The following is a 17,793-nucleotide window of genomic DNA, read 5'->3' as shown; positions in this document are numbered from 1 at the left end:
TTAGCAATTTGGGGTTTATTATAGTTGATGTAACAAAAACAAAACACTTCCAGCCTAAGCTAATTTTATTCTCAATGAAACAAATAAACGAGTGACAAAACAATAGTAAACACAACACTTTTTTCTTCCTTTTAGGCGATCCTACCACCAATGCAATCCAATACCTAGGTATGTACCAATTTACTTGATTTGATATTCAGATGAAGCGAACTACTCACTTACTGCACATTTCTAACCTTAGCAATTTTGATGCCCTTTACTTGAAAGGACATTCTTTCGTATTATTATTTTCGTATTCGCGATATTATATTCGTAACACATCCTATTTGAAACAAAATAGTGCGTAACATACGAACTAGTCTGGCTGTTTACGTCACGAGGCGCCCACTTTCCCCTCGGTTCTTTTGCGACATATCAATTTTGCTTGTCAAACAATTTTCTAGCGATTCACTAGGATGTCTTTGCTTTTAATCAGTATATGAAATATTACACGCACCGATTTACAACAAAAAGCCATATAGAAGACATGAATTTTGGAGAACAGTATTTACATGCGTATTTTATTTATTTTTCTGTATAAACTATCGTTCTTGACAGATGCCTAGGTGCCGGTTGTACTCAGCATGTTGTGACAGATGCTTGTTGTGACTGAAGAAGTGCTTACAAATAAGTCTGCGTGCATTGTTCGCGCGTTGCGAGTCTTTTTCATCGAGCGGCCGTAAACAAGCAAAACAGTACACTCCTTCCGCCATTTCCATCAAACTGTGCGCTGAATGGTTTCCGTAGCGGTGAGAACGACGCTCGTATAATTAGATCCAACCTAGGAGCAGTTAACCGATGTACGATGGGACGAAAGCGCGGTTCCGGAACGAAGCTTGCGGGGAAGATGCTGGAAGTGGCCGCAGATGAGTCGTCGGATAGTATAAGTCGTAGTAGCGATAGCGGAGGAAGATCGACATCTGTGACCCCGGTGCAAGAGATCATGTCTGGCAGAGGTCGAAAAAGAGGCAGAGGTCGGGGCGGTCGACGAGGTGGACGCGGTGGGTTGAATCTAAATGCCGCATCTGTGGTGATGCTTCATACTAAAACGATGCAACCCGTTGAAGACGATACCACTGCCGAATTTATCGGCGATCAGATGGTTGAAATGATCGAAATTTTGGATGAGGAAACGAGCAAATCATTGGAGGGTACCGATGACAGTACTATCGAGTCGATCATAATGCAGGACGATGGAACTACCCCTGAGATGTCGGAACCAGTGCAATTGCTTGAATGTCAAACAATTGAAAACGAAACAATTGTTGTATCAGAAGAAACCGTCGTGGAAGGCGATGCCGGTCCTTCCCTACTTGTTGCTGGAGATGAAGAAACAGTCATCTACATCGAAGATGAAACTGCCTTTGAAATGGCAGATAATGGCGCTGGTACAAGAAAATCTAAACGGCAAGTGAAGGCGACGAATAAGTTTCGGGATTTTGTTGTTGATGCACCACTTCCAATGACACAGGTAATGTACACGTGACACATTTCTTTTTTCGTTGAATCTGCATCGTTTTATTAATTTTACATCAAGTGTAAATTTTCTCCCAGCCTGTACGCACTTATTCTAGTGGAAAGTCACAACGAAGAACGATAGGAGGGGGAGTTCAACCAGGAACAAGCAAACAACAACGAACACCTGTGGGCACAACTCTGCAATATGAAACGTATCCAACAAAGGATTTCACCGCAACGGCAACAATGTCAACGATGGGTAAGAGTGCTGTCGGGACGGTAGCAAAAAGGGGCAGAAAAAGAAAATCAGATGTGAACGCCATATTGAACATCGCAGCAGTTGACCCTAGCGATGAGACCATCCAGTTGCCCCAACCAGAAGAGAGAAGCAATTCTTTGATATCGTTAAGAATCGATGGAACCATGTTCGGCGATGACGATAGTGCGCTTAGCTCAAGCTCGCAGGAACAGTGCGAGCAGGTTACTGCCATCGCTTCAGCAAAGGTGCTAGCATCTGGAAGAGGAAGAAAGTCTCGTGGGGGAAGCATGACAAACGTATCCGAGCGACCAGCTGGTTCCACTTTTATAAGAAGGTCTTATAAAACTGCAGCTACACCACTAGAATCGAAGAATGATGATGCTATGATAGACACGGATTATTCGGTCTTCTCAGAAACAACAGAATCCTCTTCAACAAATCCAACAGAAGCTGTGGTCGACGATGAGGACGTCATCGTATTACAAGCGGATGAAATAATTAACGACAGTTCGACTTCAAATCTTTCGGGTATTAGATCTACTTCTGTAAGAGGAAGTAGAGGTGGCCGCGGAAGTCGGGGAGGTCGTGGTGGTCGTGGCAGTCGAGGAGGTCGAGGAAGTCGTGGAGGTCGCGGCAGTCGTGGTGGTGGTCGTGGCAGTCGTGGAGGACGTGGAGGACGTGGCCGCGGTGGAGCAAAAAATGCGAACGACGAAATGTTGTTGGTTAGACAAAACGAAAATGTCGCAGAAGACATATATTATTCCTCGGGCGAAGATGCGAAAACAAAATCTCCAGTTCCCGATCTTGGCATTCAGGTCGTACAAGAAGACAAAGAAATGCCTCTTGAGAATGCTGATTTGAAAGTTAATGAAGAAAATGAAATTAAATTACATTCTAGCGAACTGTACGGAATCAAGAATAATGTTCCTAATAGGAAAGAGTGTAAGGATGCGGTATCAGTAGATACAAACCCGCCCGAAGAAGCTGCATTAGATGTGCAGACGTCAAAAGAGGCAGCATCTGAATTCATTCCGACGCTGGAAGCTGTAGGTAATGAACTTTGCATCCAAAAGTCAAAATACGTTAAGTCTGAGCAATCGGGCTCCGATAAATCTGAAAAACCTGCGAAGACTCCATTTAATGACAAGATAAAATTTGATGACGGTGTAAAATCAAATTCAAATTCAACAGTATCGAAATCAGACTGTACAAATGTGCAAGAAAAGGAACCCAAGCAAGTTTCCGACCGGGAGAGGGAAGTTACGCACGAAGATGGAAGAAACATGTCGAAACAGGAACAATCAAAGAAAGAAAAACGAGATCATGACAAATCGAGTGAGTCAACGTCCTCTAGAAAGTCAGGCAAAGAACGATTATCAAAAGATTCGTCCACAAGCAAAGACAAACACCGGTCTGAAAAATCTGTCAATGAAGATGAGCGATCACGTGATCGTAAAAAGGATAAGAAACGCTCAGAAAATGAGCACCGCAAACGACCGCTGTCAAAAGATGGTACTGAAGAGAAACGGTATGGGAATGAATCAGGACGAATTAAGGAGGGCCAGAAGCATAGTTCTGAGAGAGTGGGTACGGAACATGCTGTTAGTACTTCGGCAGGACATGAAAAGAAGGGAAAAAAGGAAGGGGACAAGAGATTATCAGAAACACCGAGTAGCGAAACGAAAGATAAGTGCTCATTACCAGAGAATTCCTCAGGAAGTAAGAAACGTGCTTCAATAGTTCCGCTACGACCGGACAAACCTAAAAAATGCTTTGAATCAGAGCTACAGGCGTTGGAATTGCAGCCTATTTCACGTAAAATACACGACGATTCACGTCGCCGGGAGATCAAAGAACGCGAGGATTCCTCATCATCATCTTCTTCGCACCGGAAGGAGCACAAGCACAGCTCTAAACACAAGAGCTCTAAATCATTAATTGATTCGATAGCTCGCAAAGGGGACACTGGTAGTATCGGCAGCAGTAGTACCCACAAACAATCTCGCTCCAAGGACGAACATGATAAGCATCGCGATGATACATGTGGAATTGCAAAGAAACCTATCTTAGGCTCCGGTTTTTTGCAAGAAGAAAGCGACCGCGATCGATCCATCAGGAAGAAATCAAAGTCAAAGGATAAAAAAGAAACCTCAAAATCAAAAGAAGCGGAAATATTGAAGGAAAAAACTGCACCCATGTTAGACTTGCCGAAAGCTCCTGTTTTGGAAGACGTATCCTTAATCAAAACTGAGGAACCGTTGAACGTACCCGTGATCGAAAGAGATGCAACCGAGCACGCTGTTCTGGATGAACTTCAACCATGTGAAACCCCAAAGATAGTAACGAAAGCCTCACTAAAGATGTATAAAATGGAGGAAGCTATCGAAAAATCGGTTGAAATGGAACCATTGGAGCCATCTGCAGCGGTTGCGGAAGAACATGTTCTTCCGATCGAAGCAGCTCCGATCAAAACGGATGAAACAACGCTCTCGATTGTACCTAAGGAAGAAACTATCATTATTAATGAACCACCACCGGTTGAACTTAAAACGGAATCAGCAGAGCCTAAGAATGTTATTCACATCAAACCAGATGAGGAGGATGGAATGTTCAGCGATGCTGAAACGATACGATCCGAACCGTTTGCCGACAGTTCGTATAACGAAGGAACACTAAGCGGTGGTCTGCCTTCAGAAGACGATTCCGGTGTACGTAGCGGTGCAAGTTCGCCATGTGATATGCTGTCCAGCGACGAAGGGGATGCACCTGGTGGAAGTGGTGCGTTGTCGGAGATCGAAACCGATAGTAGAATCCAGCTAGTCGATGAATCCCGTAGCGATCGTGATTCGCAGCGTGTTGATATGGTTCGGCTAGTGGAAAGTTACATCGACGATGGTGTAATTCGCCGATCCACTCGCATTAAAACGATCAGTTCCCAAAAGCAACGTACCAGCGGGCATGGATTGGTGCGAGACAAAGATCGGTTGCTTAAAAAGTCTGGGTCTGGGCTCGATTCGACTACAACTGCAGGTTCAGGAGGCACAAGTGATGCAGGATTCTCGCTGGTGGAAGGCACGCTGCAAGCTAGTCAGTCATCGGTCACGGCAGGAGGTTCTAGTGGGCCAGCCTGGCCGGTGATAGCCAATGAAGGAGACAGCGTGAACGTCGAGCTGCCCGAGGAGTACCTTCGAGATATGGAAGAAAAGTTAAGTCGATTCGAGACAATCCGCGAAAACATCTATCACAGTGATCGCATTGTGAGCAAGGAGGCTAAAAAGATGACTTGCGATTGCTTCCTTACGCACGAAGAAATCGAGCGTGGTGAGCACGGATGTGGCGAAGATTGTCTTAACCGGTTGCTCATGATCGAGTGCGGATCACGTTGCACTGTCGGAGATCGTTGTACGAATCGGCGGTTCCAACGTCAGGAATATGCCCACTGCCAGGTGTTTCGGACGGATAAGAAAGGGTTCGGTATCCAGGCCAGCACAATGGTAGGCCCCGGCGAGTTTATCATGGAGTACGTAGGAGAGGTGTTAAACAGCGCCCAGTTCGAGGATCGCGCGGAGGTGTACTCGCGAGAAAAGAACAAGCATTACTACTTCATGGCACTGCGCAGTGACGGCATCATTGACGCTACCACCAAGGGTAACATCTCGCGGTTTATCAACCACTCATGCGATCCGAACGCAGAAACGCAAAAGTGGACCGTTAACGGGGAGTTGCGCATCGGATTCTTCAGCACGAAATACATCCAGCCTGGAGAGGAAATCACGTTCGACTACCAGTTCCAGCGGTATGGACGCAAGGCACAAAAGTGCTACTGTGAAGCGGAAAATTGTCGCGGTTGGATCGGTGCGAAACCAACTGAAGAAGGTGGCGACTCGGACTACGAAGAGGAAGACGATGAAGATGATGACGAGGAAGGGGATGAGGATGAGGATAGCGAGGTTGAGAGAGAGAGTCAGAAGGGCTATCAACCAAGGGCTTCTAGAGAGGAACAATCATCACAACCAGGTAAAACAGGAGCTAAAGTTACGACTACCGAAAATGAATTCCATTCAGAAGCTGCCTCTGATACGGTTGTTGCTATAGCTGCGCCCGTGACTGCGGTAGAAGCTAAGAAAACTCGCAAAAGACGTACCACGATTCGGAAGAAACGTCGCTTAGAGATCCACGAAGATCCAGATCTGGATGAGGAGATCAACAAGTTGCTTAAGACGGGTTTGAAAAATCAAGCTCATACGCTAAAATTATCCCGATTGATGGTGCGCGCGAAGGATATCAAGTCCCGCAGTCGCTTACTGACGTTGTTGCAGAGCGGCGAGTTGCCTTGCCGTCGGTTATTCCTTGACTACCACGGGTTGCGGCTGTTGTACGGTTGGATTTGCGAGTCGACCGAATCAGTAGAGGATCTTAAGTTCCGCATTCAAATCCTGAACACGCTGGACCGGTTGCCGATCTCGAACAAAACGATGCTGAAGGATAGCAAAATTCTGCATACAGTCGAAAAATGGGCCCGCGTGGAGAAGGGCAAAACTACCGGTTCTTCCACCGTAGTTCAGCTGTCCCAACCTGCGGTTCACAAGGATCAGCTACGTGCTCCCGCAGCGATACCAGAACACGGACAGGAGAAGCAGGAGAAGGAAGTATCGAGGACGAGCTCCCCGAGCGATAGCAACGGCGCTGGTAGTGATAGCAGCAATCAGGCTGCAACCGACCAGCAGGCATCGAAAAAGGATTTGCTCGGTAGCGTGGAGGTGTTAAAGAACATGCCAGAATTGTTAAAGCTTGCCGATCTGGGTAAGCTGAAAGAGATAATTAGCACGTGCGATAAGGAGGTGGAAAATAAGGAAAAGGCGGCAGCTGCCGCCGCCGCTGCAGCAGCAACACAGTCGATGTTAGGCGCATCGGAAGCACCGATTGCAGCCAGTGTGCTCCTATCTGACATTCAGATTCCCGAACCGGAAGATGAGAACGCTCCGGAGGAGAAACGACTTGGCACACAAATCCGTATCCTTTCGTGCAAACTTCTGATTAGCTGGATTAACCTTAAGGAAGTGTTTCGCATCCCGAAGAAGGAACGTATTGAGCAGATGAAGGAACACGAAAGGGAGGCTGACATGCGCTACCAAGCGCTGGGGCTGGAGAATGACGAGAAAGACGATAAGCACCATCGTCATAGCCGAGATAGCCGAGGTTGGGACCGTGGTTTGCGTGGAAGCGAACCTAAGCGACGGCGTTCGTTGGATGATCGGGACGGACCGTATGGGTTGAGCAGCAAGTTGAAAAGACCTCCACCAGGACCGCCGGGTGGAGGCTATCCGCAAATCAAGCAGGACAATCTTTCCAAGCAACAACGGCGCCATCTGTTCGAGATGAAGGTTGCCCATGAGGAGGCGGAACGGCGTAAAAAAGAGATGTGGATGATGCACGAAAATGCGTGCCTTCGGTTCGGGTTGAATCCACACCTGACTGCTCCGATGGACATACCGGTACGCATGAACCCAGCCACGGGCGAGTATTTCTCCGAAGATGACCGGCTACTACCGACGCCACCGAGCCACGCGTACTTCAAGATTCAACCGCCTCCAATGTCGACCAACCCGGACGATTACGAGCTGCCATCGATGAAGCTTCCACCGTACTGGCGATATGCGATAGATGAGCGCGGTCGACTGTACTATTACCACGTGAAGGAACGCGTACCACAGTGGGAGCTCCCGAAAAAGTCGGGCCGTACAGTGGGTGCTTTCGCGGACGAGGATATCTCGATGAGCTCTGACTCCAGCACAACCGATACGTGTGATTCTAGCGAGGAAGAACTGTCCGTTCAGTTGGAGCAGCTGTTGAAGAAAAAGCGAAAGCAACAATCGAGCTTTAACCTTGGTAAGTTCGCTGGTCGCACAGTTGCGAATGATTACAGGATAAAGTATTTCTTGGTTCTTCCAGATGACGTGCTGGCAAAGCCGGATGACATGAACGACGATATGTCGAAGGCAAACGTAAAGCGTGATGCAGGAGAGGGATCTCCGCAGGTACTGACGCTGGAGGAAATTTTTGGCGATTCGGCGAACCAAACGGTGGACGAAGCGACCCTTCAGCAGCTGCTCCCTCGACGAAAAAGGAAGCGCAGCTTGAAGCTAGTGCAGGCTCGAATCATCAGTGTAAGTACCAGATGATCATAGTTAAAGAACTTTGCCGAGCATTTTGTTTTCTCTCACCTTAGCCTCGAACGGAAGAAGACAAACAGTATGGCCAGATGGAGATGAAGCGATACAAGGAAACAAAGGAGAAGCTTCGCAAGCGCAAGGAGGAAGCAAAGCGGATGCGTGCCCGTAGCATGTTCTCGAAAACGCTGGCGGACAATTCGTTTGGAAGTCCGCTCGACAAACCCTCGTTGGTGGCGAGCGTATCCGCGACGGATGCGGCTGGGGGTAGCGGTATCGGTGGCAGCGGTGTGACCACCGACGCCTCGCTAATTGACGACGATCTCGTCGTTTCTCACAAGATTGTCGAGGACAAGTGCATCGTTGACGAGCTGGACAAACTGACAAAGAAGAAAAAGATTTCTCCCTACGAAGAGTGGAAAAAGGTACAACAACGACTCGGTAAGAAACGAAAATCGGGCGAGGAAGTGGGCGAGGGCGCGGTGGCTGTGGCTAGTGCTGGAACCTCCAGCACCGGTCAGCAAGCTGCAGCTGAAGGAGGTCCTGCCATTGCCGCAGCAAAGCTGGCCAAGCGCAAGAAATCGAGCAAGGGTGACCTGAACAGTGAGGAAGCGAAAAAGATCAAAGAGAAGTTCCGGGTCGACATTGCGGGTGTTATCGTGCAGAATTTGAGTGCCTACCGGAAGGACAGCTGTCCGTTGGGGCGCATTACTAATACAGATGATTTTAAGCATCTCGCACGGAAGGTAACAACTGCCATCGCACCGCTCTGCGTTCCAATGCACCGATTAACCATGGTTTTCTGTTGTTTCTGTATTCGATAGCTAACGCATTTCGTCATGCTGAAGGAACTGAAACACTGCGATAACACCGTACACGAGCTGGAGGTGACGGATTCCGTCAAAACCAAAGCCCGCGAGTTTATCAAGAAGTACATGGCTAAGCATGGGCCGGTGTATGTTCGTGGAGAAAACGAACCAGACTACTCTAACGTTACGCTCTGAGCTCAACGTTGAAGTACCCCCGTTGGAGGGATTCGTCGACTCCCCATATGACCGTTGGAGTTGTGCTCGATGATGGTATTTTATTGTATCGGTTTCCATTATGACCAACATGGATCAAACAGATACAATTTAAATTTAAGTTTCAATATGGTGTGACTACGTGTAATACGATGGTGTAATAGTTTTTGCTTTGTGTATACCTTTTATGCAATAAATTATTACATAAATTTTAGTTAAAATAATTCCAAACAGTAACGATGATCATAGTAGAACGTTTCAATTAGCAACATCAATCAACCTGGTTCCCGAAAGAGGATTCCGAAACATGGAGGTAGATTTTGCAGCAGATCTTAGCGGAGATGATCATTCAGATGGCGCAACAACTGAGAGACTTCTTCTATCATTCCAAATGCATCAAATTTGCGATTTTCAGTGAACGGGAAAAACGCAATAATATTTTTTGAAACAGCTAAACGTAGCTGGTTTTAAAATTATCTCGTTCAACGCCACATACTGGGTCAGATGAACGGAAAATTTTGAAAGCTTTTTGCTTTCAACAAGAAACCTTTATCATGGAAATTTGGTAATTTACTAATCGTTCATTTTGTTCTGGTAGTATCGTAGAGCAGTACTCTTTATTTAACAATTTGTTGAATTAAAAAACCGTATCATTTTCTTCGAAATTGTATCGCTCCTTCGCAGTGGTAAATTCGAATTTTGACAAAGCTACTGTTATACGCTGGTACTTGTCAGCGTTGCTCTGGTGGCATACCAAACGTCAAAGCATTCTGTCCCTTTCTAGTTCTTTTTCCGGTCGGCCATTGGCAGCGCCAGTGAACACATTTCACTACGTAAGTAATTTCGGCGTTTAAATTTGTGATAAGTGCGATTAAATCGAGTGAAAATGGACCCCAAGAGTTTTAAAACTAATAGACACGTTGCGCACAGGCGTGGGAGCACAGCGTTCAGAGAAAATTCGGGTAAATTGCAGTCAAAACCCGTGAACTCGTGTATGCTGTGTTCTGTTTGGGGATTTGGCTAGCTGTCACCGATGTCTGTCGGCATATGTAGCGTGCCCGTGTCTCAGTTCCTTTTCACTCGATCGACGCGTGCAAGCCTGGGAGAAATTTCCACGTTTAATTTTGTGTTTTGATTATTCTTGACAGGCCAAGATGGGTAAGATTATGAAATCTGGTAAGGTGGTACTCGTCCTCGGAGGACGGTACGCCGGTCGCAAGGCAATCATCATGAAGACGTTCGACGACGGCACGGCGGACAAGCAGTTTGGCCAGGCCTTGGTCGCCGGTATCGAACGTTATCCGCGTCGCGTTTCACGGACCATGAGCAAGGAGCGTATCCACAAGCGCTGCAAGATCAAGCCATTCATCAAGGTAAGCATAAGCGGATAGAAAACCGCCACCGCTAAGCAGCGCCGTGTCGTGTCATTACCATGCGTGCATGCTATGGCAATCTGACCTGCGTATTCTATTACCGGTGTTGGTGAGCTGAAAGGTTTCAAACATGTAAAGCAAGTGCTAATTCAAATCACTCTCTCCCATAGATGTTGAACTACAACCATCTGATGCCAACGCGGTACAGTGTGCCGGATGTTAGCCTGGAGAGTAAATATTCCGTTGCTGATATGAAGGATCCGGTCAAGCGAAAGAAGGCTCGCAACCAGATCCGTATCAAGTTCGAAGAGAGACACAAGACCGGCAAGAACAAGTGGTTCTTCCAGAAGCTCCGTTTCTAAGTAACCTAACGCTAACGCAGACACGCAAGTGAGAAGAGGGTGCATTAACGTAAGAGAAGACGAGTTTACGTTCGATTCGGTGTAATTGCCGGTTTTTGGCGTCGATGCGAGAAGATGATCTATGCAATGCGGGATGAATGTGAGCAGTATCCTGTATTCCGGACAGGAGCGGTAACCGGAGCCAGTTGAGCGTTGTGTTGTGATACCATCAAGTCCGCATATATGTTGTGCTGCTTCTGAGAAAAGCATCTCGACGGCATAGAGTCTTCACGCACCAGCGCTGAAATCGAGGGAGAACAACCAACATCCATCGTTTCTCCGTCGATTGACACGAAAGGATTCATAATAAATTCGTGTTATCTACTGGAAAACAAATGAAAGGTGTGTTGATTTGTATTTTATTACTTGAGTTTTTGTAAATGGAGAAAACGTGGGACGATTATCACACCAATTTAGTCAGAAGAGTAAAGAAATTCGTGGAAGGTTTTCCTGAAGTTAAAAAAAGGATATGCATCGTATATCGACAATGAAAGGATTTCTATAAACATAATTTTTCATTTTCAAAATACTGCTTAGCTGTTGATTGCTAACGAACTCAGGAAATTTTGACAACACCACATGGTGGTTAAGTATCCAGTATACGAATGCAATTTGGCTGAGGCATTGCGTTATGAATCTTAGTATCCGGTAATAACTATTTTTTTAAACAAAAATGTTAGTAAAAGCTAAAAAAAAATTATTTACTTAGATGTATAATGTTGACTATTTAGAAACGATTTATCTGTTTTCAGTTCAACCACCTACTGTCCACATCTGCTGTCATCTGGATGGAATCGAAATAATACAGCAAAACGCAGTGAACATAACTAGCTCTGTTTGTTATGATGCGTTCTCTTTGAAACATCGACGCGTTTTTATCTCGTAAAGGTAATTCATTTTCGATGCGGTTTAGGCGAGTTTTTGCTTCTTAAACTCGCGATCTACTTTATTCTGATGCATGTGATAAATTTGCATAGTGCTAATGTGACTAAAAAACGTGTTATCCATGCCATTACAAAAAAAGAAAATACGACGTAATTTTCTTCACCAGTTCCCGCAGAAGGTAAACAAAACTAAGCACAGAGAAAAAAGTGAAATTTTAAGACCTTTGCCGGAAGCAATAATCGATACTGCATTACGTCGACTGCATTAACTAAGCTAACAGTCAGTGCTAATGTTTTGTGAGAAAAAAAGCTTCCACTTACTATGTAGCGTAAGCATCAGGGGGGCGTCTGGGTGCTAGTGCACGGGAATAGGAATGGTAAATTGTTCTGGGCGGTATATCACAGCATCATGGTGTTATTATTAGAACGGAAATACTCGTAACACATGAACAACATCGATTTCTTCGAGTAAGATATTTTTTATGTGACGGAATCAGCATTTACAAATGCTATTACCTCATCGTTCTGGCCTCATTCATATACGGTCTCAGTTGTTGGTTCAAAGCAAAAATCAAAACTTCGTCTGCTTTGATTTGTATTCAAATAATCTAAACTAGTTTTTACGCAAATTGGTTTGCGATAAACGCTAACAGTTCGCTGGAAAAGTTATCTATAGTAATCTCGCCCTAACCAGCGCGAGAACAAATGGGAATGATTGTAGTGTACGTTGGCCCCGATCGTATGACCATCTGTAATCGTTCCGGCTCCAACAACACGCCGCATCTGTGACATTAGACCGACAGATAAGGCCAAGGAGCTTACCCGATTGGGAAGTAAGCAAACCTTGCATTGCCACCAATAAATAAAGGAAGTGTGGTTGCAATTTGCTGGCGAGAAGCCTCTGTTGTGCAATCGCTAGAACGCTTCGAATCGGTGAAATGAAACGAAAAGATAGCGCGAATAAAGTGCTGCATAAGTTAAAAACTACCTTCTAATTTTAAGCTACGACTGGACCCTGCTTTATCTGCCCCTCGCAGCTGATTCATAAATTTTTATTCGAATGGAATGTGCGGATAGTTTCGTGGACGGAAGTCTATTTTCGTCGTCATTCCAAAACCAGAAGCAACGGTTGCTCACTGCAATGCATTTGAAATGTAGTTCAGTCCTGCTGGACGCATTTATAACACATGGTTCGCATTTGCTTCGATCGTTTGTTTTAATTGCTACCTAGTTTGCCATTTCAGCGACGATCCATGTGATGCTGGTAAGAAAATGTTGCTTTTTATCGGCTTGAGATGGAACGTGCAATAATGCAGTCTCAAGATCCCTATTCTAGCTACGTACTGATGCGTTATTTATGCGTTGATAGATCGCCGTACAGTGTGCGGGGTTTATTCAGCGCCAATTTTCATACCGAAGCGCACTTCCTCCGGTATATTATCCCGCAGTGGCTGATGGATGCCGTCATGGCTCGACAACTTTCAGTTGCTTGGAGTGTAAATAATATCTCCTCCCAGCTTGACTACACCCACTCGCGATGACATCACGAGGCGGTCACAATCTGCTCGTCTGATGGTGTTGGGGTGGTACCCAGCTCCCTTGGATCTCGTGGCATGCGACTCATCGACGCCAACGTGGAGGGGAGCTTCGGTTTCGGAGTTCCAATTCCCTCGTAGCTATCCTCCCGCGGTAAGCATGGAGATTGCACAATGGTTTTTCGTTTGTTTTTTTCCCACCAAACTGTTGGACCACGCTGCAACACTACTACATCACCAACGCCGAGCGATGTATCCACCACCCTTCACAGCAGGCTCAAAAACATGAACGGAATGACTCCATCCCCACCCGTGTTCGGAGACAGAATCGTATAAACCCAATGCTAAACCTGCTTGGCAAACCGCTTCCATCGATAGTTAGGTCGAGGTCGTTCCATCTCCGCACGTGAAACGAAGCAGCAACATAAACGTGTGCCGCCGAGTAGTGTGTGGTGTTGATTTTGAACCAGTTATGCTACGTAAAGTAGAGAGAGGTTGAATCATGTCGCCTACATCAACGCGACGCACTCGTGCGCTCGTTTCTCGCGATGTTGGGTGATTTATTTGTTCAGTATTTGTTTACAAAAATTCAAACGCACGCTGAAATGCGTCGTTGCAGAGTGTGCTAATCGGAATCGGTGCGTTGAACACGGTGGCACGGTTAATTGCAGTCAGGCCTTCCGGACAACCACCAGGTGACATCACGTGCGAGGCAAACAAAGACACAGCCGAGCGTAGGGAAGTACGTTGAGGTAGCGGTTTTTTTATCGAGCATGTGGTCTTTTGGGCATTTTTTTTAGCTGGAACGCTAAGATACTGACATCATCTGCCCCAGGGATGATCACTAGAAATTCCTCTCCCTCTTTCGGGAAGTGTTTGATTATGCTAATATGGTTAAACTGGAAATATTCGACGCACGTTTGCGAGAATAGCAACGCCACGGATGGTGGTTCATTTGAAATCCAATTTGGTGCAATTTTTGTCATCATCCGTGTCGTTTACTGCAGTGTAAGGATTGGACTTTGATATGAATTGGTTAAATTCTTTTAAATAAAACAAGTAGACGCGTGTTTCAACATATATTCATACGTTTTTGGACTTCACATCACATTCCATCTAAAGGAATCTGCCCAATTTGGGAGTACAAAAACGTGTCGTCATGGAGACGCCAAATGTCGTCAGAAAAAAAACGCAGCGCAATCTTTGATCACTCGACGGATGGATGGAATTATTTTTAGCCCATAACCCAACCGGCTTGGTGAGACGTGCGTTTAGTTTTGGAAGAGTTTTCTCGACGGATATCACTGCAAACAGCAGCCCGGTGTGTGGATTCGTGTTTTATTTGTTTTTCGAATGCCTCTTTGCTCTGTTCCCGCGATCTTAAGATTGAGAATATATGCAAAGGCAAACGGATGTCTGGCGAACGGTATATGTAACGAAGAAATTGATATTTGATGTTTAGACGACACATAGCAAAAAGCTCATTTTTGCTAAAACTTTTAACCTACCTTCCGTCTACATTTTACATTTTTCTAGTTCCGTCATTGTAGTTCAGACCAAGTGAAAATAGAACGCTTCTGCATAGGTAATGATTCTAGTTATAATCGTATTTTCTTTTTCATTGCTCTTTTCCGCTTAGATTTCCCTTACACTTTGACTCCAGTCCCAAGGGTGCATGCGGAAGGTGCCGCAATTAACACTTTACCCTAGCGGTGGTCTCATGTTGAAATGAAGTGGTCGCAACAGCCAGGTCTCTAAGCAGGGTGACCATCCCAAGCAGTATCGCTGCAGAAGACTGTTAATAGAACGATCCGGTTGAAAGACGCGCTTCAGGAGTCAGAATGGGTAATGTACTGAACAAACTGGGCAGTGTGTCGCAATCGGTGCGCGGTCGCAAGCGAAAGCGCCAAGACGAGTACGCTGACGACAGTGCCAGTATAAGCGAAATGCTGGATCAATCCCTGCAAACACCAAAACGGTAAGCGTTAGTGATATAGCAGATCGTTGAATAGAGATATTAATGTAGCTCTTTCTTTTGTTGCACCCTCTAGGAAAAAGCTAGCCTCGACGGCCAAATACATTTACCAGGCACTGTTCAAGGAGGAACGCAACTCGGATATTACGGTGCACGCTTTGGGCAAGCAGTGGCACCTCCACAAGGTGTACCTGAGCCAAAGTCAGTACTTTGCCAGCATGTTTAACGGGTCGTGGCGCGAAGCCGACGATGACTACGTGCATATCGAGATTATTGATCCGAAGATCACGATCGAATCATTGTATGCAGTGTTCGGATCGTTGTACATGGACGAGGTCGTACTGGAACCGAAGGCGATCGTCTCTACTCTAGCAACGGCTACTCTCTTCCAGCTAGACGGACTTATCGATCGTTGCGCCGAGGTAATGGTGGAGACCACTAACGCTGAGGTACGTCGAATGAGTGTGTTTCTGTTAGATTGAAGATAATTTATTTTGATGTTTCTTTGGTTTGGCTCCATAGACTGCCGTCCTTTACTACGAAGCCGCCTGTGAGTATGGTGTGAAACTGGTCAAAAAGACCGCCTTCGGATGGCTGTTGGTGAATCTGCTTAGCTTCTACCATCGTGTGCCCAAGTGGTTGAGTTTAATAGGCTGCAAGCTGATGGAGCTGCTGGTATCTTCCGCGGACCTGTACGTCATGCAGACGGAGTTTACGCTCTACTCGCTCGTCCGGTACTGGATGGCGTTAAAGCTATTCCCTGACGAGTCCGCCGTCGAGGGTGTGGAACATCCAAAGGAGCGCTACTTCTCCGAGCGGACGAGCTCCATACCGTTTCTCAACACACCGGAAGGTTCACGTTTCGAGCGCGTCTTTCGTGCGTTGCGGTTACGTAATCTGCTAAATCACCACGTGGATATTCGTATCCTTCGTCACGACAACATCATTCCCGTGGATTGGCTGTACAAACCGCTCATGCATCAGTGGAACAGTGTGCTCACAATCGATCAGTCGCTCGACAAGCAGATCCAGTGCGAGGACCGCGTCTTCCTCGAGTCATGCATCCGGTGCGGTCGAACGCTTCCGGAGAACATTCCACACAAGTGGCGGTGGACTGGCTTCCACTACGGACTCGATCTGCTGCTGCTGTCCGACACACGCTCACTGCGAATCCGACGGCACCAGCGGACGGAGAACGAACGCCTATTGAGCCTGCGAGTATCCCGGCAGTTCCTCGTTCGTGTCTCACTTGCCTCGCTGAATGAACTGCGCCAGATTAAGCACATGCAAACGACATCCATTCTCTCGATATCGCTGGAGAAAAATGAGGATGCTCAGCTGGTGGTTTTCGATCGTGAGCTCACCTTTCCGCTGCTCGTCTCAGTGAATCTGATGCTTGTCGCTGCGCCCGAGGAAGCAGACCCCATTGAAACGGTGAACGAAAGCAAAACCCCGATCGAATCCGCAGGCAATCGTCCACCAGCTGCTGGGTCCTCTCCAGCCACTCTGGCAGTTAGCAGCAATGGCTCAGTTGAATCGCTGGACGGCAACGGCGGTAGTGCTTCCACGCATCGGATGGCTTTCGTTAACGAATCCTGATTGCAGGTGTTGCCCCGGTGACGCGCTCAGCGGATGAACAACTGCAGCGTACCACTGGAGGCCTAAAATGTGTGATGCGTAAGAAATCGTATACAGGCGTAAGTGTACTTAGACGGACAAGGCGGAACACAAACTGATGGCACAAAATGGAACGATCAGCAAGCGAACTGTGGTGCCATTATGGGGGAGGTAGTATTTTACAGAATCAATTTTTTCGGATGAACTTATTATGTATGGATCGAGTTTCGTTTTCATAGAAATAAGCAATGGAATTTCCTATTATTGCAAAGAAGAATTTCAACGAGGAAATCAAACGTATAGAATTACTAAAGTATAGAGAGGATCGATCTAAAGGGGGTGATATTTTCGTGGAAAATAGAATACTTTTTTCTCTAGGCTACACACAACGTGTGGGCTTTTTCCACAATGTTGCCAGATTGTTGCGTATACATAGACGGTACTTTAGAAGCGAAGGGAACCAGAGCAATGAACACGGTTGAAGATTCCATGCCACTGGAAAATGTGGTTTACTTTCATATAACGCTCTCGATATCATCCTTCCTAATGTAAGCGTGTGGCAATTTTACACATGAATTAACAATGTATTTACTACACCCATACTGAGTAAGGATGTTAACATTGTTAGACTTTTCGAAACGGGAAAATCGAAGAAGTGCAGAGCTACGATAAGGCGAGATAAACTAACAGTTATTGCTAAGTCCTTCATTGTTTCAATCCATATTTTACTGCAATGGCTGGTAAACTAGTGTAAGGAAGCGGCAAAACGAAGCCCCGTGTGCGATCAGGTACATCTAATCATTAGGAAGCTAAGAACTGTGTAACATCAAGTAAATCCACCATCTCCAACAGCTACCCTGGTAGCTCTAGCGTAATAAAACTCAATCGCTGTAAAGCGCGGATTAAATGAAACTGTTGAGTTCTTTCCATCTGTTCGGTCCCCAAAGCCGGTGCAGCATCCATTGGTTCTCCAATTTTATTTCAGTGGCTTTATCAGTAATGGTTGCCCTATGCGATTGGTGTGAAGAAGTCGAATTCTTTTTACACGTGTTGTGAACGC

General features: G+C 46.1%; 3 protein-coding genes across 3 annotated transcripts; all 3 read left to right on the top strand.

The window, feature by feature from the left end:
- The first annotated feature begins 844 nt into the window (after nt 1-844).
- Nucleotides 845-9,079, top strand: LOC128730795 (probable histone-lysine N-methyltransferase CG1716). Its single transcript, XM_053823874.1, is given in 6 exon segments — nt 845-1,549; nt 1,594-4,534; nt 4,577-7,645; nt 7,709-7,923; nt 7,986-8,672; nt 8,751-9,079. Coding segments are annotated over 6 exon segments (7,797 nt in total). The 3' UTR covers nt 8,931-9,079.
- Nucleotides 9,080-9,747: 668 nt separating this feature from the next.
- LOC128721775 (60S ribosomal protein L27) lies at nt 9,748-11,053 on the top strand. Its single transcript, XM_053815567.1, has 3 exons — nt 9,748-9,781; nt 10,097-10,321; nt 10,492-11,053. The coding sequence occupies exons 2-3, from the start codon at nt 10,103-10,105 to the stop codon at nt 10,681-10,683; spliced, it is 411 nt and encodes a 136-aa protein (XP_053671542.1). The 5' UTR covers nt 9,748-9,781; nt 10,097-10,102; the 3' UTR covers nt 10,684-11,053.
- A 3,851-nt stretch (nt 11,054-14,904) lies between these two features.
- LOC128730697 (protein germ cell-less) lies at nt 14,905-17,629 on the top strand. Its single transcript, XM_053823772.1, has 3 exons — nt 14,905-15,119; nt 15,193-15,565; nt 15,639-17,629. The coding sequence occupies exons 1-3, from the start codon at nt 14,983-14,985 to the stop codon at nt 16,713-16,715; spliced, it is 1,587 nt and encodes a 528-aa protein (XP_053679747.1). The 5' UTR covers nt 14,905-14,982; the 3' UTR covers nt 16,716-17,629.
- The last annotated feature ends 164 nt before the right edge of the window (nt 17,630-17,793 follow it).

This window comes from Anopheles nili, chromosome 2 (assembly GCF_943737925.1).
Source record: "Anopheles nili chromosome 2, idAnoNiliSN_F5_01, whole genome shotgun sequence".
In the NCBI taxonomy this organism is placed as follows: domain Eukaryota; kingdom Metazoa; phylum Arthropoda; class Insecta; order Diptera; family Culicidae; genus Anopheles; species Anopheles nili.
Note: the sequence above shows the minus strand (reverse complement) of the source record. Positions and strands in the feature narration are given on the sequence as shown.

Excerpts from the sequence above, each read along its gene's own strand:
- LOC128721775 (XM_053815567.1), top strand. The coding sequence starts at position 10,103 with ATGGGTAAGATTATGAAATCTGGTAAGGTGGTACTCGTCCTCGGAGGA. Across the intron at positions 10,322-10,491 it reads AGATCAAGCCATTCATCAAG|ATGTTGAACTACAACCATCT; the intron begins GTAAGCATAAGC and ends TCTCTCCCATAG.
- LOC128730697 (XM_053823772.1), top strand. The coding sequence starts at position 14,983 with ATGGGTAATGTACTGAACAAACTGGGCAGTGTGTCGCAATCGGTGCGC. Across the intron at positions 15,120-15,192 it reads TCCCTGCAAACACCAAAACG|GAAAAAGCTAGCCTCGACGG; the intron begins GTAAGCGTTAGT and ends TGCACCCTCTAG. Across the intron at positions 15,566-15,638 it reads TGGAGACCACTAACGCTGAG|ACTGCCGTCCTTTACTACGA; the intron begins GTACGTCGAATG and ends TTGGCTCCATAG.